This window comes from Balaenoptera borealis, assembly GCF_965194805.1.
Source record: "Balaenoptera borealis genome assembly, chromosome: 15".
NCBI classification, from domain to species: Eukaryota; Metazoa; Chordata; class Mammalia; order Artiodactyla; family Balaenopteridae; genus Balaenoptera; species Balaenoptera borealis.
Window position 1 is genome coordinate 15,314,648 of NC_138871.1, and position 24,433 is coordinate 15,339,080.

The 24,433-nt window shown below is 40.8% G+C and overlaps 1 protein-coding gene across 1 annotated transcript in view; it reads right to left on the minus strand.

The window, feature by feature from the left end:
* Window positions 1–24,433, minus strand: part of DNAH6 (dynein axonemal heavy chain 6) — a 299,547-nt gene that overhangs the window by 74,475 nt on the left and 200,639 nt on the right. Inside the window, exons 57-62 of the mRNA XM_082357203.1 lie at window positions 23,096–23,260; window positions 20,640–20,707; window positions 19,856–20,036; window positions 16,806–16,985; window positions 5,386–5,619; window positions 1,511–1,646 (exon numbers count right to left, since the gene is read on the minus strand). Coding sequence (XP_082213329.1) covers window positions 1,511–1,646; window positions 5,386–5,619; window positions 16,806–16,985; window positions 19,856–20,036; window positions 20,640–20,707; window positions 23,096–23,260 — 964 coding nt within the window. The remainder of the gene's footprint in view (window positions 1–1,510; window positions 1,647–5,385; window positions 5,620–16,805; window positions 16,986–19,855; window positions 20,037–20,639; window positions 20,708–23,095; window positions 23,261–24,433) is intronic.

The following is a 24,433-nucleotide window of genomic DNA, read 5'->3' on the forward strand; positions in this document are numbered from 1 at the left end:
AGAATGTGGACAATTCACTTGAAGACAAGAAAGAAGAAATAAAAATGAAGAAAAGAAAAAGCCTGCCAAGGAAAAAATCCCTACAAAATAAGATGATAGATGTAAATCCAAATAGATCAGGATTTTTCAGCCCTGCCACTACTGCCATTTGGGGCCAAGTGGTCATTTGTTGTGGAGGGTTGTTCTGAGCATTGTAGGATATTTAGTCACATCTCTGGTTTCTACCTAGTAGATACCTGCAGCACCACCCCAGTCATGGCAACCAATAATGTCTTCAGATGTTGCTGAATGTCCCCTGGGGAATAAAATCTTCCACAGTTAAGAGCCACTGAAATAGATCAATAACCTTCCTTACAATAATTTGATTAAAACTTGCCTGTTTAAAAAGAGAGACTCTCACATTGCTCAAAACAGCAAAATCCAACTAAAGGTACACCAAAAACATGATGAAGACACAAAAGACTTGAAAAGGAAGAGTGTAGAAATATATAAAGGGGGAATACTAATGAAGATAATCCTGTAGAAAATATATTTTAAGGCAAAAAGCACTATTCAGGGTAAAGAGGAATATTATTTAATAAAAAAGGAATAATTTGCTAGAAAGATAATAATCCTAAATGCATTTTTAATTAACAGCATCAGTTCCACAAGATATAATGGGAGAAATTCCAGAATACAAAGAGAAATTGTCAATCATAGTGGTGAACCTTACAGATTTAGTATAAAAGACAGTAAAATAAACACCACAATTAATAGGTTTGAACTAAAGATTACATATCTTTAGTTCAAAAAGTTACATATCTTTTGCATCCAAGAAAAGACACACATGGGACATTTTACATAAACTGAAGTATAAATAAATTACAAAGAATCAATTTCATGAAAACTATGAGTATAATTTCTACAATGGAAGTAAATTATAAACAATAAAAAGATAGCACCCCCAAATCGTAAATGCATTTGAATTAACAAGTATACTTTTAGAATCAAAGGGGCTACATAGTAAAACTTTTGGGGAAAAAGTAACATAGAATGTTATAATTAGAGCAGGCATAACCTCTGGGGGAGAGGGAAAGGGTCCTATGAAGGAGTATAAGGGGATTCTGTGATGCTGGTACTGGTCTGTTTCTTGACTTGGGTGGTGGCTTATAAGTACAGTCGGTTTTTGATAATCAAATTGTTGATTCTGATTTGTGTACTTTTCCATATGTATGTTATCCGTCAATAAAAACTTAAAAAAAGAAAAGTATGGGATGCAGCTAAAGCAATACCTAGAGGTAAATGCATCTTCTTAAAATGGGTATAATAGTAAACATGAAATATTGAAAATTCATGGGCCAAGCATACAACTCAAGAAATTGGGAAAACAGGTAATTCACAATTTCTTAATAATGAGGACATTTCTTAGTGAAAAATATTGATATTGCAGAAGAGGTTAAAGGAGACCTTAGAGTTAGGATTCACAAGCTTGTTTACAACCCCATATAGCAGAGCCTTTTTGACGTATTACCTATGCGTATGGAAATAGGATGTAACACTATGTATTGTGTAAGTTCTTTAAAAACTGGAAATAATTCTTCTAAGTCACAGCATGCGAACCACATGGCAGTAAGCAGCCAGGGAAACTCAGGCTTAGGTGGGCGTTCCTATTAGAAGACAGAAAGAAAGTGAATAATAATTCACAAAGACAACCACAGAATATGCTTTCACCTTGTCTAAGTGAAAAATCAAACTCTAATAGAATGTTAAAAATAACCATTTACCCAGGACAAGTATAAGATATAGTGAGATAGAAATGGTGTTGAATCAATTCTATTTGTTGGCCTTTGAACAGAAGTACAGCTGATGAAACTTTTCATGTTGACATATGCAGAAAGCAGTTGACCTGGTGAAGGGTTAAAATAAAACCTGTAAAGTCTACTTCTAGCCTGTCCTCCAACATGCCACACCAGTCTCTCCCCACCCCTCAGATATTCTTATATTAATGTTTTTTTCCTAGAGAACTAGTTTTTAAATCCAGTTTCCAGATGTTCTCACCTCTAGGAGATAGGAAATGCTGAGTAGTATAGCAAAATCAGTAGCAAGACAAGTGAAAATCTCATTCCAGCTGGGCTGAGTGTGTATATGTCTAATCATTTCATATATTCCCAGAAATTTCTGGGAAAAGTATTATGCCATCTGGCAATATTCCATGAAGCCCTTGCATGTGGGTAAACAGTTTAAAAAGAGACAGAAAAACAGCTGTGATTGTAGATTGAAACTAGTTCTTTGAAAATTTCATGAATGTTTGCCTGAGGTTTCATACCACATTTTTAAATGGCTTTATTGAGATACAATTCATATACCATGCAATTCACCCATTTAAAGCATACAATCCAATGTATTTTAGTAAATTCACAGTTATGTGTAACCATGACCACAGTCAATTTTAGAACATTTCATCTCCTCAAAAAACCCCATGTATCCTTTAGCAGTTCCCCTCCCATCTGCCCATGCCCTCTAGCCCTAAGAAACTGAAACTAGTTCTTTGAAAATTTAGTACTTTGAAACTAAACTTTGAAAGTTTGGTACTGCTTTCTGTCTCTATCCACTTGCCTCTTCTGAATACTTCATATAAATCAAATTTTATAATATGTGGTCTTTTGTGACTGATTTCTTTCACTTAGCTTAATGTTTTCAAGGTTTATTCATGTTGTGGTAGTATCAGTACTTCATTCCTCTTTATGATTGAATGATATTCTGTTGTTATGGATATACCACATTTTGTTTACCCACTCATCAGTTGATGGATTGGATTGCTTTAACCTTTTTGGCTATTACAAATAGTGCTGCTATGAATATTCATGTCTAAGTTTTTGTGTGAACCTATGTTTTCATTTCTCTTTGATATATACCTAGGAGTGGAATTGCTGGATCATGTGGTAATTCTACATTTAATTGCTTGAGGAGCTGCCAGACTGTTTTCCAAAGCAGCTGCACCATTTTTCATGTTAGCAGTTTATGAGGGTTCTGATTTGTCCACATGTTCACCAACACTTGGTATTATCTGTCTTTTGACTCTAGCCATTCTAGTGGGTGTGAATGGCATCTCCTTATCATTTTGATTTGCATTTCCCTGATAAATAACGAGGTCAGACATCTTTTCATGCGCTTTTGTATATATTTGGAGAAATACCTATTCAGGTCCTTTGGCTATTTCTAAGTTGCGTTGTCTTTATTATGGATTCGTAAGAATTCGTTATCTATTCTAAATACAAATCCTTTATCATCTTAATGTTTTCGAGGTTTATTCATGTTGTAGTATGTATCAGTACAACCTTGTCAAAATCAGTTGACCATAGACACATGGCTTTATTTCTGGACTTTCACATTTGATTCCATTTACTCATATGTCTATCCTTATGCTAATATCTTGCTGTCTTGATTACTGCTGCTTTGTAGTAAGCTTTGGGATTTAGATCTCTTGTAATTCTGTATGAATTTTAGGATCAGTTTGGCAATTGCTGAAAAGAAACCAGCTAGAATTTTGATAGGGATATCACTGAATCTGTAGATCAGTGTGTGGAGTATTGCCATCCTAACAATATTAAGTCTCCAATCCATGAACATGGGATGTTTTCCTATTTATTTAGGTCCTCTGATTTCTTTCAGCCTGTTTTGTAGTTTTCAGAGTATAAGTTTGAACTACTTTTGTTAAATTTATTTCTAAGTATTTTATTATTATTGATGCCATTGTAAATGGAATTGTTAGTTTCACTTTATATTGTTCATTGCAAATGTAAAGAAATCCAAATTAATTTTGTATGTTGATCCTGTATTCTGCAACCTTGCTGAACTTGTTTATTAATTCTAATAGTTTTTTTTAAAGTAAATTCCTTTGTGTTTTCTATGTACAAAATCATGTCATCTGCAAATAGAGATAGTTTTACTTCTTCCTTTCCAATCTGGATGCCTTTCATTTCATTTTCTTGTGTATCTGTCCTGGCAAGAATTTCCAGTACAATGTTGAAAAGAAGTGGTGAGAGCAAACATCCTTCTTGTTTCTGATCCTAGGTGGAATGTATCCAGGCTTTCACTATTAAGTATGATGTTAGCTATGGGTTTTTGTATATGCTCTTTATCTGGTTGAAGAAGTTCTCTTTTATTTCTAGTTTGTTGAGTGTTTTTATGATTATTAGTTATGTGATTCTGGAAAGGTCTTTAACCTCTCTGAGCCTCTCCTTGAAAAAACTGTAAACACAGCTGTTAACAAGAATACTGTGAAGGAAGAAGGGTGACAATGCCGGGAAGGGCTTAGCTGAGTGACTGACTAATAGTCAGTAACAGAGTGAGGTGGGTAAGAAGGCAAGCTCTACAGACTTGACTGCAAGGGTTTGAATCCTGGTTCCAAACCCTAATAAGTGTGTGATCATGATGAGTTACTTCATCTCTTTGTGCCTAATTAACTTATCTGCAGACTAGAGATAAAATCAGGAACTCACCCAACAGAAATACTGAAATAAATAAATGAGTAGATATACATAAAACACATAGCAAACCCTCTATAAGTATTAACTGTGATTATGAAGTTAAGACAGTGTTAAGCAAGGACTAACAGAATACGTATGTATGCAGAATGGGTGGGTGTCAGGGAAGAAGGACCATCTGGTGTAGAGGTCTTCCTTGGGCTTGTCCTGGGAGTGCAGGGTGCTGAGAGTCAAATGAAAGCACAAAGTCCAATGTCCCAGTGATACTCTGAGGCTCAAATATTGGCAAACAGATGCAGGTGTCAGGTCTGTAGGGGCCAAGGGTAGGGCTTGCGATTGAAGACAGAGCCAAGAGTTTAGAGTTGGACCAGATGGACCTGCAGGCAAGAGTTGGGGGACTGTGCCTGAGTTCTGTGGGCCACCAGGTCTGTGGTATATGGGTGAGTTAGGCCAGTTTGAGGGGCTGGGGCAAGTTAGACAAATATTATTGTATGACAGAAGGCAACAATCAAGTTCTAGTCCTTCCCGTGCTTTATAATGAAAGATGGTTCCAGGCAAGAGAGGGTCATGGTTTCACAAACAGTGTGGCCAGATCTGTGAATAACAACTTTTATTGGATTTTAACTCTTCCCATTTGTAAGATGGTCAACTTTTCAAAACATGTTCCCATCTACTAGTTCACTGGTTACTCCCAACATCTCTTTTCTACATGTGAGGACATTGCTGCACAAAGAGGTCAAATGTTACAAACATTATATAGTGACTAAAGACAGAACTAAGTTATAGTCTGGGTCCCTGATCCCTAGTGGGCCACACAGCTGAATGTATAACCTTCAGCCACCAGAGTCACCGTGGAGCATTGGTAGGTGCTTGTGGGCTCTATCTAATAACATTCACTGTCTAATCTTGACACAGATACCTTTTCCAATCCTGCAGAACCTCGGAGAAAGAAATTCCATTCAGCATCGGTTAAGCTTCCTTGCTGACGCATGATCTCAACACAGAGCATAAAGCTGTAGATGAGTTTATGTTGTTCAAAAAGTCCTCTCGAGACATTGACATAAGCTGTTAGAAGAGTCTGTTCTAGTAGAATTTCCATGCGCTGCTGTAGATCATCTGTCCTCACAGAGGTTTCAATTGTTGTATTGAACAACTGTGAAAGAGAACTCTATCAGTGTCTCTGATTTAATTCAATTTCATGGAGGAAAAAAATATCCCTGCTCCTCACCCTGACTCCCCCAAATTCAGTGAGTAAATAACAACACAGGTGATGTACCATGAAAAAGTCCAGAATTCATCCCAAATTGACACATTTATATGTAATATTTATTTTGTGCACTCCTCTTTCTCTCCCCACTTTTCAGAAATGGACCAGTGCCAAATTCTTGACTATTGAAAAGGCATAATATTGACTTTGGACAGAAAATGGAAAATAAAGGTGAGCTGGCAAAACGAGTTTCTCATATCCTCAACTCACATTTGATAATCACTTTGGATGAGAGGTGTAAGGGCTAGGTAAGGTCATGCCCTCTTCTTGGCATTTTCCCAAGATAATTCTTAGGGTATGGGAAGAACGTGTAAGAATTTTCTTTGAAATTTAAGAGGAACCAGTTTTAAAGAAGACTTCCACCCTGCTTCCCACCTGGAAATTTTGGGAACAGGCCTCCTCCCCAAAAGGTGCCTCACATTACAAGGATATCAGGAAGGTAGCAGAGATGGTGGCATGGAGGGCTCAGGTGAGAGGGACAGCCACTTCCAAGTAGCACAAGGGCAGGGAGAGGGGAGATCCAGAAATTCCCAAGGGTCTTGAGCTGTGTGACAAATCTGAGCAGAGCCTGAACTCAGGGGCTTGCCTGCAAGTCATGGGCAAGGGGATCTTGCAGCAGAGACTGGGGTCTCATGAGGGATGAGAGGACCATCCTATGGCTTCGGCCTTGAGGATCCACAGCACAAGGGGCAAAGATGCCAGGTGAGGCAGGGCTGCCCAATTCCTTGGTCACCTTGAGAGGGATCGAGGTGCTTTGCTCATGGGGAGATCAGACAGATCGAAGCAGATTGGACGCTGAAGACCAGCTGAGGGCCAAGGCAGATCAATGTCAAGAAGTGTGCTTCACAAGCCCCTAAAAATGCTGCACTGTCCTTGTGCAGGCCTCCTTGTACCACCCCCAACTCATCCTGCTAACAGGATGGAGCACAAGGGGAAAAGATCTGACTGTCTGTCTCCTCACCAATAGATAGGCCTCCGTTCCCTAAAATTAAAAGGGCTTGGAGGAAGCATTCACTTATTCTAGAGAACTGGGAAAGCCTCGTTAATTCTCTGGAAAGTTTGGTCAACAAAGAATAATGGAGTTGTTGCTTTAATACACTTAGAAGCAAAGAGTTTTCTTTAACAACCTGAAAAGAGGCAGAGAGTTTAAAGTCCAGTGAAGACCTGGTAAGTTCGGCGCCAAAATAAAACATGGCGAATCTTGACACACTCTAAATAACTTTAGTGTGAAATGGAATTATGGATGGGTTTGGTAGAGGATGTCCTGGCCAGGGCTGTCACCTACAATTGTGTTTTGGGTTTCTAGTTTCCCTTCCAAATAGCAAAACTCCAGTGTTTTGATGATTCATCCTATAACCCTTTTTCTGTTGGCTCAAGATATTTTCAGGGCATCTTCATTTTTAATTATTGAAGGAGATTTTAAAACCTTGAAAAGCATGAATCCCAAAACACCCAGGATGAGAAAAGTGTTATCAAAGTCATTTAGATAGAATGAAAGGACTTACTAATCTTTACCTTGCTTGTTTTAATATCCACCAACTAAAGGAAGAGGCGTGAGAACGGCAACCCCTGCCTTTAGGAACTGAGCTGTGACCCGAGTAGAAATGGCTTCTAAAGGTTGCCACAGCAGATGCACTTCTTGTTGGAAGAGAGCCCAGGTGTGTCTACACAACATGCCTCTCATTTCTCTCAATTCTTCATTTCCATTCTCTCCTGCAGCTCCTATTGCTGCCGGCCCCCTGACCATACCGAGGCCACCAAACAAGACATCTAGAGGAAAAACCAAGCTTGGTCTAGTATATAAAAATTGTCTGAATATTTCAACAGCCTTTTTTAATGGAGAGATGCAAACAGCCTCTTCACTCATGAGATACTCATGATGTGTCATATGGTGCTAAGCACCACGGGGGGAAGCAGGGTTGGATGAGGCTTCCTTCCTGCCTTCTGGGAGGTCAGACTTCAGCAGGAGAGAAGAGCCCACCACCCCAGGCAGAGTGGTGGAAGTCCCACATGAGGCGTTCACATGTGTTGCAGAAAGACTGCTGAAAATTGTTTGCTACTCCTTCCATGGAGAAGTGGAGTCTAAATACCCTCCTCTCGAATCTGGGCTAGCTTTAGTGACTCCATTGACCAAGAGACTGTAGCACAGGTGATGCTGCCTGACATCCAAAGCTAGGTCAGAAGAGGTCTTGCAGCCTCCACCTTGGCTTCTTAGAACATTTGCTTTTGGGAGCTGCCCTCTTGGAACCCAGTTGCCCTGTTGTGAGCACCCAAGCCACATGGAGAGGTGACTGTAGGAGTTGACATCCCAGCCACGTAAGTGACCATTTTGGACATCCAGCCCCAGAAGACTGCAGCCTCATCCACAGGCTTCACTTAAGGAGAAGGTGGCACTTAATCTGGAAGGGAGGGGATTCTAAACAGAGAGGGTCATAAACACAGAAGCATCTGGGGAGTCCAGGGAATGTGAATGGATCCATTTGGCTGCTGGCAGAGGACTAGTGGGAAATGTGGCTCTAGAGACAGAACGGGGACAGGTTGGATGTGGCTTTGGAACTGAACTGTGTTTGATGGGAAATGTCTGCGAAAATCCATTTTGGATCCCCAGAGTACAGAGCAGTGTTTTAAAAACATGAGGCCTGGGCTTGCCTGGCCTCTGGAGTGAGAGCCAGCACTGACTACAGGTATAAGGGCATGTAGCAGGAAGTAAAGATGTGTGGCAGGGAAAGAGGATCTATTTACAATCATTACTGTTTTCTACTGTGAGTGGTGTGTATGGAGAGGCCTTTGAGTTGAATTATGGGTGTGAGCACAGATGATTAAAGAAGCCAGAGTGAGCTAAACTGCTCTGCACAGAAAAGGGAACAATACAGACAAGAGAGGAATGGGAGCTGGTAGATGGGAAACAGCCAGAGAGGCCGAGCGCGGGATGGGCTGAGAGAAACCCCAGAGGTGAACAGAGGCGACCCCTGTGGATGTTTGGTACATTTTGCTGTGTGATGAGTGATGCAAACTCTCTGTCTCCCCTGGATATCTTCGGGTAAACTGAGATTGCTTGCCAAAGTTTTGTGACATTGAATTTGCTTTTGGGAGATACTAGAATGCTGCCTTAAAGAGGATGAGAGGGGGGAGACCTTCAAGATGGTGGAGGAGTAAGATGTGGAGATCACCTTCCTCCCTACAAATACATCAGAAATACATCTACATGAGGAACATCTCCTACAGAACACCTACTGACTGCTGGCAGAAGACCTCAGACTTCCCAAAAGATGAGAAACTCCCCACGTACCTGGGTAGGGCAAAAGAAAAAAGAAAAAACAGAGACAAAAGAATAGGGATGGGACCTGCACCTCTGGGAGGGAGCTGTGAAGGAGGAAAAGTTTCCACACACTAGGAAGACCCTTCACTGGCAGAGACGGGGAGTGTGCAGGGGTGAAGATTCAGAGCCACGGAGGAGAGCACAGCAACAGGGGTGCAGAGGGCAAAGCGGAGAATATTCCTGCACAGAGGATCAGTGCCAACCAGCACTCACCAGCCTGAGAGGCTTGTCTGCTCACCCGCTGGGATGGGTGGGGGCTGGGAGCTGAGGCTCCGGCTTCGGAGTTCAGATCCCAGGGAGAGGACTGGGGTTGGCTGCATGAACACAGCCTGAAGGGAGCTAGTACGCCACAGCTAGCCAGGAGGGAGTCCGGGAAAAAGTCTGGACCTGCCTAAGAGGCAAAAGACCATTGTTTCAGGGTGTGCAAGGAGAGGGCATTTGGAGCACTGCCTAAATGAGCTTCAGAGATGGCGCAAGCCGCAGCTATCAGTGCGGACCCCAGAGACAGGCATGAAACGCTAAGGCTGCTGCTGCCGCCACCAAGAAGCCTGTGTGCAAGCACTATCCACACCTCCTCTCCCGGGAGCCTGTGCAGCCCGCCACTGCCAGGGTCCCATGATGCAGGGACAACTTCCCCAGGCGAACACATGGTGTGCCCCAGGCTGTTGCAAAGTCCTGCCGGCTGCTGCCGCCACAGGCTCGCCCCGCATCCCATACCCCTCCCTCCGCCCAGCCTGAGTGAGCCAGAGCCCCCTAATCAGCTGCTCCTTTAACCCCGTCCTGTCTGGGCAGGGAACAGACGCCCTCAGGCGACCTACACGCAGAGGCAGGGCCAAATCCAAAGCTGAACCCCAGGAACTGTGCGAACAAAGAAGAGAAAGGGAAATCTCTCCCAGCAGCCTCAGGAGCTGCAGATTAAATCTCCACAATCAACTTGATGTACTCTGCATCTCTGGAATACCTGAAGAGACAATGAATCATCCCAAATTGAGGTGGTGGAATTTGGGAGCAACTCTAGACTTGGGGTTTGCTTTCTGCATCTAATTTCTTTCTGGTTTTATGTTTATTTTAGTTTAGTATTTAGAGTTTATTATCATTGGTAGGTTTGTTTACTGATTTGGTTGCTCTCTTCCTTTTTTTTTATATAAATAGATATATATATATATTTTCCTTTTTCTCTTTTTGTGAGTGTGTATGTGTATACTTCTTTGTGTGATTTTGTCTGTTTAGCTTTGCTTTTACCATTTGTCCTAGGGTTCTGTCTGTCCGTTTTGTTTTTTAGTATAGTTTTTAGTGCTTGTTATCATTGGTGGATTCATTTTTTGGTTTGGTTGCTCTCTTCTTTCATTCTTTTTCTTTTTTTATTACTTTTTAAATTTTTTTATTTCTAATAATTTTTTAAAATTTTATTTTAATAACTTTATTTTATTTTTTCTTTCTTTCTTTTTGTCTCCCTTTTCTTCTGAGCAGTGTGACTGACAGGGTCTTGGTGCTCCAGAGACCTCCTGGTTCCACATAATATCAAATGGCAAAAGCTCTCCCAGAGATCACCATCTCAAGGCTAAGACCCAGCTCCACTCAACGACCAGCAAGCTACAGTGCAGGAAACCCTATGCCAAACAACTAGCAAGACAGGAACACAACCCCACCCATTAGCAGAGAGGCTGCCTAAAATCATAATAAGGTCACAGACACCCCAAAACACACCACTGGACATGGTTCTGCCCACCACAAAGACAAGATCGAGCCTCATCCACCAGAACACAGGCACCAATACCCTCCACCAGGAAGCCTACACAACCCACTGAACCAACCTTAGCCACTGGGGGCAGACACCATAAACAATGGGAACTACAAATGTGCAGCCTGCGAAAAGGAGACCCCCCCCAAACACAGTAAGTTAAGCAAAATGGGAATTCAGAGAAACACACAGCAGATGAAGGAGCAAGGTAAAAACCCACCAGACCAAACAAATGAAGAGAAAAGAGGCAGTCTACCTGAAAAAGAATTCAGAGTAATGATAGTAAAGATGATCCAAAATCTTGGAAATAGAATGGAGAAAATACAAGAAACGTTTAACAAGGACCTAGAAGAACTAAAGAGCAAACAAAGAATGATGAACAACACAATAAATGAAATTAAAAATTCTCCAGAAGGAATCAATAGCAGAATAACTAAGGCAGAAGAACGGATAAATGACCTGGAAGATAAAATAGTGGAAATAACTACCACAGAGCAGAATAAAGAAAAAAGAATGAAAAGAATTGAGGACAGTCTTAGAGACATTTGGGACAACATTAAACACAGAAACATTCGAATTATAGGGGTCTCAGAAGAAGAAGAGAAAAAGAAAGGGACTGAGAAAATATTTGAAAAGATTATAGTTGAAAACTTCCCTAATATGGGAAAAGAAATAGTCAATCAAGTCCACAAAGCACAGAGAGTTCCATACAGGATAAATCCAAGGAGAAACACACCAAGACACATATTAATCAAACTATCAAAAATTAAATACACATATTAATCAAACTATCAAAAATTAAATACAATATTTAAAAAAATATTAAAAGCAGCAAGGGAAAAACAACAAATAACATACAAGGGAATCCCCATAAGGTTAACAGCTGATCTTTCAGCAGAAAGTCTGCAAGTCAGAAGGGAGTGGCAGGACATATTTAAAATGATGAAAGGGAAAAACCTACAACCAAGATTACTCTACCCAGCAAGGATCTCATTCAGATTCGATGGAGAAATTAAAACCTTTACAGACAAGGAAAAGCTAAGACAATTCAGCACCACCAAACCAGCTTTACAACAAATGCTAAAGGAACTTCTCTAGGCAGGACACACAAGAGAAGGAAAAGACCTACAATAACAAACCCAGAACAATTAAGAAAATGGTAATAGGAACATACATATCGATAATTACCTTAAATGTAAATGGATTAACTGCTCCAACCAAAAGACATAGACTGGCTAAATGGATACAAAAACAAGACCTGTATATATGATGTCTACAAGAGGCCCACTTCAGACCTAGGGACACATACAGACTGAAAGTGAGGGGATGGAAAAAGATATTCCATGCAAAGGGAACTCAAAAGAAAGCTGGAGTAGCAATACTCATATCAAGTAATATAGACTTTAAAATAAAGACTATTACAAGAGACAAAGAAGGACACTACATAATGATCAAGAGATCGATCCAAGAAGAAGACATAACAATTGTAAATAATTATGCACCCAACATAGGAGCACCTCAATACATAAGGCAAATGTTAACAGCCATAAAAGGGGAAATTGACAGTAACACAATCATAGTAGGGGACTTTAACACATTACTTTCACCAATGGACAGATCATCCAAAATGAAAATAAATAAGGAAACACAAGCTTTAAATGATACATTGAATAAGATGGACTTAATTGATATTTATAGGACATTCCATCCAAAAACAACAGAATACACTTTCTTCTTAAGTGCTCATGGAACATCCTCCAGGATAGATCATATCTTGGGTCACAAATCAAGCCTTGGTAAATTTAAGAAAATTGAAATCATATCAAGTATCTTGTTTGGTCACAATGCTATGAAACTAGATATCAATTACAGGAAAAAATCTGTAAAAAATACAAACACATGGAAGCTAAACAATACAGTACTTAATAACCAAGAGATCACTGAAGAAATCAGAGAGGAAATCAAAAAATACCTAAAAACAAATGACAATGAAAACACGATGACCCAAAACCTATGGGATGCAGCAAAAGCAGTTCTAAGAGGGAAGTTTATAACAATACAAGCCTACCTCAAGAAACAAGAAACATCTCAAATAAACAACCTAAACTTACACCTAAAGCAATTAGAGAAAGAAGAACAAAAAAACTCCCAAAGTTAGCAGAAGGAAAGAAACCGTTAAGATCAGATCAGAAATAAAAGAAAAAGAAATGAAGGGAACAATAGCAAAGATCAATAAAATTAAAAGCTGGTTCTTTGAGAACATAAACAAACTTGATAAACCATTAACCAGACTCATCAAGAAAGAAAGGGAGAAGACTCAAAACAGAATTAGAAATGAAAAATGAGAAGTAACAACTGACACTGCAGAAATACAAACGATCATGAGAGAGTACTACAAGCAACTCTATGCCAATAAAATGGACAACCTGGAAGAAATGGACAACTTCTTAGAAAAGCACAACCTTCCAAGACTGAACCAGGAAGAAATAGAAAATATAAACAGACCAATCACAAGCACTGAAATTGAGACTGTGCTTAAAAATCTTCCAACAAGCAAAAGCCCAGGACCAGATGGCTTCACAGGCGAATTCTATCAAACATTTAGAGAAGAGCTAACACCTATCCTTCTCAAACTGTTTCAAAATATAGCAGAGGAAGGAACACTCCCAAACTCATTCTACAAGGCCACCATCACCCTGATACTAAACCTAGACAAAGTTGTCACAAAGAAAGAAAACTACAGGCCAATATCACTGATGAACATAGATGCAAAAATCCTCAACAAAATACTAGCAAACAGAATCCAACAGCACATTAAAAGGATCATACACCTTGATCAAGTGGGGTTTACCCCAGGAATGCAAGGATTCTTCAATATATGCAAATCAATCAATGTGATACACCATATTAACAAATTGAAGGAGAAAAACCATACGATCATCTCAATAGATGCAGAAGAAGCTTTCGACAAAATTCAACACCCATTTATGATAAAAACCCTGCAGAAAGTAGGCATAGAGGGAACTTACGTCAACATAATAAAGGCCATATGTGACAAACCCACAGCCAACATTGTTCTCAATGTGAAAAACTGAAACCATTTCTTCTAAGATCAGGAACAAGACAAGGTTGTACACTCTCACCACTATTATTCAACATAGTTTTGGAAGTTTTAGCCACGGAAATCAGAGAAGAAAAAGAAATCCAAATCAGAAAAGAAGAAGTGAAGCTGTCACTGTTTGCAGATGACATGATACTATACATAGAGAATCCTAAAGATGCCACCAGAAAACTACTAGAGCTAATCAATGAATTTGGTAAAGTAGCAGGATACAAAATTAATGCACAGAAGTCTCTTGCATCCCTATGCACTAATGATGAAAAATCTGAAAGAGAAATTGAGGAAATACTCCCATTTACCATTGCAACAAAAAGAATAAAATACCTAGGAATAAACCTACCTAAGGAGACAAAAGACCTGTATGCAGAAAACTATAAGACATTGATGAAAGAAATTCAAGATGATACCAAAGATGGAGAGATATACCATGTTTTTGGATTGGAAGAATTAACATTGTGAAAATGAATATACTACAAAAAGCAATCTACAGATTCAATGGAATCCCTATCAAACTACCACTGGCATTTTTCACAGAACTAGAACAAAAAGTTTCACAATTTGTATGGAAACACAAAAGACCCCAGATAGCCAAAACAATCTTGAGAAAGAAAAACGGAGCTGGAGGAAGCAGCCTCCCGGACTTCAGACCCTACTACAAAGTTACAGTAATCAAGACAGTATGGTGCTGGCACAAAAACAGAAATATAGATCAATGGAACAGGATAGAAAGCCCAGAGATAAACCCACGCACATATGGTCACCTTATTTTTGATAAAGGAGGCAAGAATATACAATGGAGAAAAGACAGCCTCTTAAATAAGTGGTGCTGGGAAAACTGGATAGCTACATGTAAAAGAATGAAATTAGAACACTCCCTAACCGCATACACAAAAATAAACTCAAAATGGATTAAAGACCTAAATGTAAGGCCAGACACCATCAAACTCTTAGAGGAAAACATAGGCAGAACACTCTATGACATACATCACAGCAAGATCCTTTTTGACCCACCTCCTAGAGAAATGGAAATAAAAACACAAATAAACAAATGGGACCTAATAAAACTTAAAAGCTTTTGCACAGCAAAGGAAACCATAAACAAGATGAAAAGACAACCCTCAGAATGGGAGAAAATATTTGCAAATGAAGCAACTGACAAAGGGTTAATCTCCAAAACATACAAGCAACTCTTGCAGCTCACTATCAAAAAAACAAACAACCCAATCCAAAAATGGGCAGAAGACCTAAATAGACATTTCTCCAAAGAGGATATACAGATTGCCAACAGACACATGAAAGAATGCTCAACATCATTAATCATTAGAGAAATGCAAGTCAAAACTACAATGAGATATCATCTCACACCGGTCAGAATGGCCATCATCAAAAAATCTACAAACAATAAATGCTGGAGAGGGTGTGGAGTAAAGGGAACCCTCTTGCACTGTTGGTGGGAATGTAAATTGATACAGCCACTATGGAGAACAGTATGGAGGTTCCTTAAAAAACTAAAAATAGAACTACCATATGACCTAGCAATGCCACTACTGGGCATATACCCTGAGAAAACCATAATTCAAAAAGAGTCATGTACCACAATGTTCACTGCCACTCTATTTACAATAGCCAGGACATGGAAGTAACCTAAGTGTCCATCGACAAATGAATGGATAAAGAAGATATGGCACATATATACAATGGAATATTACTCAGCCATAAAAAGAAATGAAATTGAGTTATTTATAGTGAGGTAGATGGACCTAGAGTCTGTCATACAGAGTGAAGTAAGTCAGAAAGAGAAAAACAAATACCGTATGCTAACACATATATATAGAATCTATTAGTAAAATAAAATAAAATAAAAAGGTTCTGAGGCACCTAGGGGCAGGACAGGAATAAAGACGCAGACGTAGAGGATGGACTTGAGAACATGGGGAGGGGCAAGTGTAAGCTGGTATGAAGTCAGAGAGTGGCATGGACTTATATATACTACCAAATGTAAAATAGCTAGTGGGAAGCAGCCGCATAGCACAGGGAGATCAGCTCAGTGCTTTGTGTCCACCTAGAGGGATGGGATAGCGAGGGTGGGAGGGAGACACAAGAGAGAGGAGATATAGGGATATATGTATATGTATAGCTAATTCACTTTGATATAAAGCAGAAACTAACACACCATTGTAAAGCAATTATACTTCAATAAAGATGTTAAAAAAAAGGGATATGGAAAAAAAATTTTAAAAAGAGGATGAGAGTTGAAAATATCCTACTCACAGGAGATCAGAGGAAATTCAACTGTGAATAGGAGACCAAGTGGAGAAACCATAAATAAACAAAGTAATTCTCCCAGTTACATGGTGAAAGTAGGAAAGGAACACAGGAAAGGGGACAAGGCAAGTAAAACCCCTGTAAATAAAACCCAGGGGTTGGGAGGAGAGCCAGTTTTATAACAAGTTCTGGAAAAAAAAAGATACAGAAACCAATCTGCTTAAGGTCAGAGCTATCTGAGACTTGGGATGCAACACAGAAAACTTTAACAGTGGAAAGGAAGCTGTAGTACTGGAGAGAAAGTATAGAGAAATAGAATGGAGTTGGGACTCTTTAAAGAAAAGAAAAGTAGGTAAGAAGGAAAACAAGCAAGCTGTTAGTTGAGAAGCCAAGAGAAAAAATGAAACTTGCAAAGAAGCTTTCTTTTCATCCTCTGTGGATTGTTCTGTGCATACTGGCCACCTGAGTCTTTAAGGGCTGTGCTTAAACCATAGTCTGAACTCAAACTCTTGGAGGATTTTATCCAATAACTAAACTCATGATTTGCCTGAGGCAGGAAGTAACTCAACAGGGTTTAAAGAGAAGCCAGAGATAAATTTCACTAACAACAGCAACAACACACTTACCTGTTTAAAATATTTTAGTGAGTACTGATACATAGGATCTATTTCCGAGAGGCTCGCAATAACAAAGTACATAGCAGAGCCTTGAGTGGCCACTGGACGATACTTCTCACGAGCAACGTTTATCATCTGTTCAGTGGACTCTGCTTCCTTCAGCCTGATTTTAATGGCACCGGAAGTGATCTGAATAAACACAAGAAAACAAGTTCTTAAGGATCTGTTTCCAAAAAATGGTGGGATTTTTGGAACATATCCAGTTAGGTCTAGGAAGGAAAGAAGGAGATGATGAATTTGTGAGTATAATAAGGGGACCCCCAGACAGATGACTGAATCTCAGGACTCAATTACTGTCTTCTGGCCGAGCTGACCTCCTTTCCAGGCAGAGTTAGGGACGGGCAAATGGAAATAGGCAACACAAGGAGCCCGGGAAGAAGTGGAGCAGAACTTCTCTGAGCCTGGAACCTGGGTAACTTCTGACATGGAAACTCTAACACCCAGTTGCTCTCCAGTTCCCTTGTGAGCAGTCCTCAAATGATTCTGGGCTCCCATAATAAAAGGAGGTATGAAGGGAGAAGGGACACCCATGAAACTGCCCACAAGAGGCAGGTGGAGAGAGGCTGGAAGGAAGTGGTACCATATCCCACTCTAGAATAACAAGCAAGTCTAATGTTCTCTCTCTTTTCCTGACATCCCAGGTGTAGGCAGGGAAACTCAGGGGTAGAAGCTGTCGTTTGTGAAGGGTTGTAAACTGTAATAAGTTGGAGACGTTTACAAGGTGTGTTGCTGTTCTTTTGGTTTTCTGTCTTTTGGGTTTGTGGTTCTGGGGAGCCTTCTGGCCAGTGAGCTTTCCAAGATACCTTTCTCTGTCTCCCTCAGTCTCTCTGTCTTTCCCTATGTCTGTCTGTCCTTGTTCTCCCCTTCCCCCTCATCTTCTTCAGGTGTGGACATCCCTAGGTTGGGAGAACCTCTGTCTCAAGGAAGTCACAGGGTCTAGGGCACGGACCGTGAACAATCACTATGGGCTCGCTGGTCAGTATTTGCACTATTGAAGGGGATCATCGGGTTCCTGTCTAGAGCCACACTGCCTACTGGAAATATAATGTGAGCCACAAATACAATTCTAACTTTTCTAACTTAAAGTAAAAAGAAACAAGTAAAATGAATTTTTACAATATATTTAACCCAATATAATCCAATCTATCTTGATATATATCAATATATAATCAACATAAAAATTTACTGAGATACTTTTACATTTTGGGGGATTAAGTCTTGGACATCTGGTGTGTATTTTACACTAACAACACATCTCAGTTCAGACTAGCCACATTTCAAGGGCTCAACAGCCGCACATGGCTAGTGGCTAAGTCTAGACTGTCCTCCCCAGCCCACTAAGGCGGGGGCAGGGGGGGGCGACTTGGTGCAGAAGCTGTGCTCCGGAATCAAAGGCTCACATTCTCCCCATGTTGACCCCTTAGGAACCTGAGGAGGCAAGAAAGGGTAGAGTTGAGTGAGAAACACCAGTCTCAATACTGGACTCAACTAAAGTCTTTACATCTGAGTAGAAAAAGGGAGGTTGACATGGGAGCAGTTGAATTATGGAGATCTACCCACAAACAGTGCTTTATACCCTGGTGAGCACAGGCCCTGATAATGCAGAACCCAGGGCTAAAGATAAAGCAAAGTGAACCATTTTCTTTTTTTGGCCAGAGAATATTAGAAGACTATACATCTCAGTTGAGTTTAGTAACTACTTATAGACATTATGTCCTAGAGACTTGAGGCTTCCACAGTGGTGAGGGAAGATAGACCTAGTTTTAAATGAGGCCTCTGGGAATTTAGGGGTGTATGAACTATAGGCAGGAAGTGGCAGGAAATGCAGCCCAGGAGCAATCAGTCCTGTCTCTACAGAAAGGATGTCTTCAAGGTAAATCCTTGCAAACAGAAACGAGTTGACAGATAAAGACGGCAGTCAGAGTACATGTACCTTTACTCCATACTGAAACCATGACAGAGTTATAGTGAAGGGATTTTTAAAAACACTGCAAATCCACAAAAATGGGAGGAATGAAAGAGGAAATAGCAGACACAAGAGTGGTAACAACTTAGCAGACCCAGGAAAATGGGTTTCTGAGCTGGCAAAGGGGAAAGCCAAGAACTCACACAATTTGTAAAATAGATTCTTGCTGCATGGAACTTAACAACCTAACAGAAGAGAAAAGACATGTAATTGGATAGCTATGGCATAAGGTAAACAGTGACAAGTGCTGTATTAGAGGTGCAGATAAGGTGTCAGGTGTTCCAAGAAGGAAATGATTCATTCTAGCTGGGAAGACCAGGGAAGCTTCCTGGAGGGGGGTGACATTAATATGTGTATGTAATTGTGTCATTCCTTTCAACTTATATCTTGCCCCAGTTCTTTATGTGACATGCTTTGTTTGAAAAATGCAGACAAGAAGAGCAGTTGTTACAGTTTATCTACCTTTCCTTCGGTTGGTGAGGGGCCTGCTAGCCAGGCACATTATTGTGTCTGCCCGGCAGCTCAGGGGTGGCTACCATTCTTGCTTTAAAAGACCCTGCAGGTTAGCACAGGGAGATCACCTCCATGCTTTGTGACCACCTAGAGGGGTGGGATAGGGAGGGTGGGAGGGAGATGCAAGAGGGAGGGGATATGGGGACATATGTGTACATATAGCTGATTTACTTTGTTATACAGCAGAAACTAACACAACATTGTAAAGCAATTATACTCTAGCTGCGGTGAGCAGGGGCTACTCTTCATTGTGGTGCACAGGCTTCTCACTGCAGTGGCTTCTCATTTCAGAGCATGGGCTCTAGGCGTGTAAGCTTCAGTAGTTGTGGCTCGCAGGCTCTAGAGCACAGGCTCAGTAGTTGTGGCGCACGGGCTTAACTGCTCCGTGGCACGTGGGATCTTCCTGGACCAGGGCTCGAACCAGTGTCCCCTGAGTTGGCAGGCAGATTCTTAACCACTTCGCCATCAGGGAAGCCCAAATTAACACACTTTCTATAAATAATAAAAATATTTTACTTGCCTTTGAGTCCTGGAGTGTGTCAATGAGTTCTTCATTGTCCAGAATATTTCCCTCAGATGTGAAGAGCATTTTCAGGATTTTCTCTTCGATAGCTTTCAGCTGGTTTTTGTCAGCATTGATCCTCACAATGAGCTTGATCCTTTGTTCTTCCAACTCAGGCTTCTCAAGCCGCACGACATCACTGATGCCAAAGTGAATCCTTAAATTAGGTCTTTGTCAGGGCCCTGAAGTTGTTTCTATTTTTCTTTTCCCATTTCTCATTGTTCTTATCCTGAATACTACTTAGCTGAATACTAATGCTACCAGTCACATCCTAATGCACAAGGCCCTCTTTTGCTGGGTGTCCCAGTGGCTATTCAAAGCACTATGTATAAGTTCTGATTATTTATCTTGTATTTCAGAGACCTGCACCCGACCACAGCTCCCATGGCTTCTGTTCATCTTCTCTTAGGAAAACCTGCTCAGTGCTTGATGTCTCTAGTCATTCAATTTCTGTTTCTATCGGTTGCTTGTGCCAAGCTGAAATGGTGCCTGGAACGTTCTTTCCAACCCGACATGGGAGACTCTGAAATTCCATCACCTCCATGAAGTGATTCTTGGTCGCACCTAAAAAAGGTGCTTTACCTCTAGCATCTCCCATTTAAACATGCGAACTTACGTCTCCCCTCACTTGTTCTTTCGTCATTTGCTCCCATCCTCTATTTGCAAGCTAATCTTTTTCTTAGTCAAAATTTCTAAACAAAATATTAGGAAACCTTTGCCCCCCCACCCCCTTTCTTTTTACCTTAACAACTGATCCTCCAGACCTGATTTGGTTACAGTGAAATTGATGATGGTAACTTTGATGCACACCTAGAAGAGAAGCATAGAGTAATCAGTTCAGACTAATAAAGTAGGAACTGCTTTCTTTATTAGAATAGGGCTCATTATTACCCACCTGGATGTATCCTGGGTCTAATGGTGAACTCACTACCCACATACACAGCAAGCAATAAAATCCTAGTCTCACAAAATTATAATGTGATTTTCCCTGCTGCCATGAGTGATAATCTTGTTTCTCAAATGCCACCATTAGAGAATGATGTTTTAAGGAAAGGTGAGCCAGTGAAGGATTAGAAAGAAGCAGGGATCAAATGCTAGCTGTACCCGTCAGTGTATGTAGGATGTGGGACAAGCCAGTCCATTCTGAGCTTCAGGTCCTAATTCTTAAAAATTGGGAAAATAGGAACAATGCATAGGGTATTTGTGAGGATTAATGTGCTAATAAAAATCACTTAGTTATAGTGACTTTCACTTAGTTTGTCTTTGTTAAAAAGATGATCTTATTAATAATAAATAGAGCTTTACATATTGTCTCATCATATTATTTTTATGAAAAATTGTTACTGTAATATTCTGATGTTATTGACTAAGTCAACAGCAAAAATCACAAATATAATAAGAGTGTTTGAATGTCATATATTTTATACACACTATTCTTTTCTTAAATTATTTATTTATTTATTTGGCTGCATCCGGTCTTAGCTGTGGCATGTGGGATATTTGTCGCAGCATGCGGAATCTTTCGTTGTGGCGCGTGGGCTCCAAAGCGCGCAGGCTCAGTAGTTGCGGTGCAGGCTTAGTTGCCCCATGGCATGTGGGATCTTAGTTCCCCGACCAGGGGTCGAACCTGCATCCCCTGCATTGGAAGGCAGATTCTTAACCACTGGACCACCAGGGAAGTCCCTATACACATTATTCTTTAAATTTTTTTTTTTTAATTTTACTGAGGTATAGTTGATTTACAATGTTGTGTTAGTTTCTGCTGTACAGCAAAGTGATTCAGTTATACATATACATACTTTTAAAATATTCTTTTCCATTATGGTTTACCACAGGATATTGAATATAGTTCCCTGTGCTATACAGTAGGACCCTGTTGTTTATCTACACACATTATTCTTATTTAATCTTCATAAACAAATCCTTGAAGTGGCCTTTGTCTCCACTTTATAGTTGATTGACTCGAGGATCCAAGAAATGGAATAATTTACCTTCAGTCACAGAGCTGGGATTGGGGAGGTGTGTGATGTTCCCTCTCAAAAGTTAAATAAAGTGAAAAATCAAAGGCTGTGAGTCAGCACATGGGTCACTTTTCTCAACTCTAAAAGGGAACTTGGGATATGAGCTCTGGCAGCAGCTGTATAATTAAACTGCTTGAGGTTGACAAGGGAAACCCTGACCTAGGCTTTTAATATCAGTAGCATTTCCCTCATTTTATGCAAGAAATGTGTCAATTTCATTCAACCAGAACACATCAGGGAAGACAGACAGCTATGAGGAATTCAGTAACTAAAATGAAATGACACTCTTTGGAATGCTGTATCCCAAGACGATTTTTAGTAGAGGATGGAGGACTGAAGTTCTGATTGAAGTCCCTTCCCTCACTGCTTGGGCCCCATTAGAGAAGGGGAGGCCGGCGGGGCAGGGAAGACCCCGCAGAGTGAGTGGCTGTGCCTGGAGCAGAGTCTGCAGTGGGCTTTGCTGGGGTAGAGCTGCCCCTCTGCGCCCCCTGCGGGAAGGGAGAAAGGGGTCCCAGCCATCTTCATTTCTGTTGCAACTGCCTTGGGCTCTGCAGCACAAGAGTAGGGCTTCTTCTGGATCTTACCGTGGTTCAGAGACCTGTGTATGGACGTGGGCTTCACACAGCTCCCTTCAAATAGTCTGAGAGCATGAGGAAGGGGAAGGGACAAGATGCCCCTTCCCCAGAACTCTAAGTACAGACACTGGACGTTAGAATCGTGATTCTCCAATGTTGCCGGTCACCAGAGTTCTTAAGCAGGCTGTCTGCTGGGCACCTACACACTTAGACACTGACAGGTACCCCCTCCCCCAGAGGCTCTCTTAGGCTCTGATTCATTTCTCAGCCACAATAAGAGGGGACAAATGGCCTTGTTCTGAGGAGAGAGAAGAATGATTAGAAGGGAGTGGTGTCCCGTGTCCCGAGGAGCGGCTGGCGACCTGGAGGAACAAGGCAGGAGCCGAAAAGGAGCACAGGGGAGTGAGACAGGGCGGGGCCTGGGGGGCCAAGCGGGGACGGATTAGAGTCCCAACCAGAAGGTGAGCAGAAAGGCGACTGGAATCAGGGTCAGGACTCAGAAGAGAAGCGAGTGGAGGATGGTGGGAGGAGGGGCGTGGCAGAGGGGAAGAGGTGGGAGACCCATCACACCATTAAAATCCTCTCAGGCCGGCAGCTCGTACCTCAGGCAGGTAGTGAGGGTTTGGCAATTTGGTCGTCATATAGAACCTGAAGTTTTTATCGTAATCAATGTCCGAGTCTCCAAGGCGAATGAGCACTCGTCCACCACTGATGAAAGTCTGTTTCAAAAGGATGGGTTCCAGAGCTGGATCCAGGATCTCTCTAAGCTTAAACATTAAAACAAAAATATAAAAAACAAGTCATTAAATGGATGGCAGAAACTTTTCCAAATTTCTTAGGCCTCAGACTTTACTCTGAACAGGCAATTTTTCTGTGATCTTATGGATATTTCTTAAACTCCTCTCACTACCTCTAGCAGTGTACATTTTCCAGGAATTGTTTCATTGATACTCTAAAGAGATAAGAGCATAGGAAGGACATATATTTATTTGGACTAAACTTACACACGATTCGGCCCCAAGAGAAAGCAGCTAAGAAAGAAGAGCCCACAGGGTGGTCCTTGAACAGACCCCAGACAAAGGAAGCTCTGTTCGCCTTCATGGTTTTTCTAAGTCAGGAGCTGCAGTCTCCAGCTTGCAGGCCGATCTGGTCCTCTGGGGCCTGTTTTTGTATAGCTCTTGAGCTAAGAATGTTTTTTACCTTTTTAAAGGGTTGTAAGACAAACAAAGCCCCAAAACTAAACAAAACAAAGAAGAGTATTTGTTCAGAGAATATTTGTACAGAGACTGTATGTGACCTGAAAAACCTAAAATATCTGGCTCTTTATAGAAGTTTGTGGATCTCTATTCTACATGACAGCAATTTTTTTCCCCCTCAAAGCAAATCCGATTTTTAGTAAGAACCTGGGCATGCAGACATTGCCAACAGACCCCATGACAAACATCTTTGTACAGCATGTATGTGAGGGGGGTCCGTGGCCCAGGAGCTGTCAAAATTTGATGTAATCAATAGTTAACAAATCTATTTCATATTGTGATATGGTACCCAAGCATGCAAATTCTTAAAACAAAAGTCTATGAGATAAGGTTTCCCTTACTATCCATGATACAATTTTGTGCTTTTTAAAGTCTATTCTGTGACACATCCCGCATGGAAGAAGTAGACTAAGCTCTACCTGAGGATTACCTGGCTACTTGTTCAACACTCTGTCTCCATTTCCTCTGATAATATGTTTTCAGTATTTCTTTATTTTTGTTAACATTCAAAAATCTGTATGGCACGACAACTACTTAAGGGGAAGATAAGATTTCTTTCTACTAAGTGTGATACTGTGATACTTTAGGCACTAAAACAGAGCTAGTTTTTCTTTTCTAGTTTCATGTTGGCTTATTTTAACAGACCGCAGTAGCGTTTGTTGTAAAGTATACGTAACCTATGTT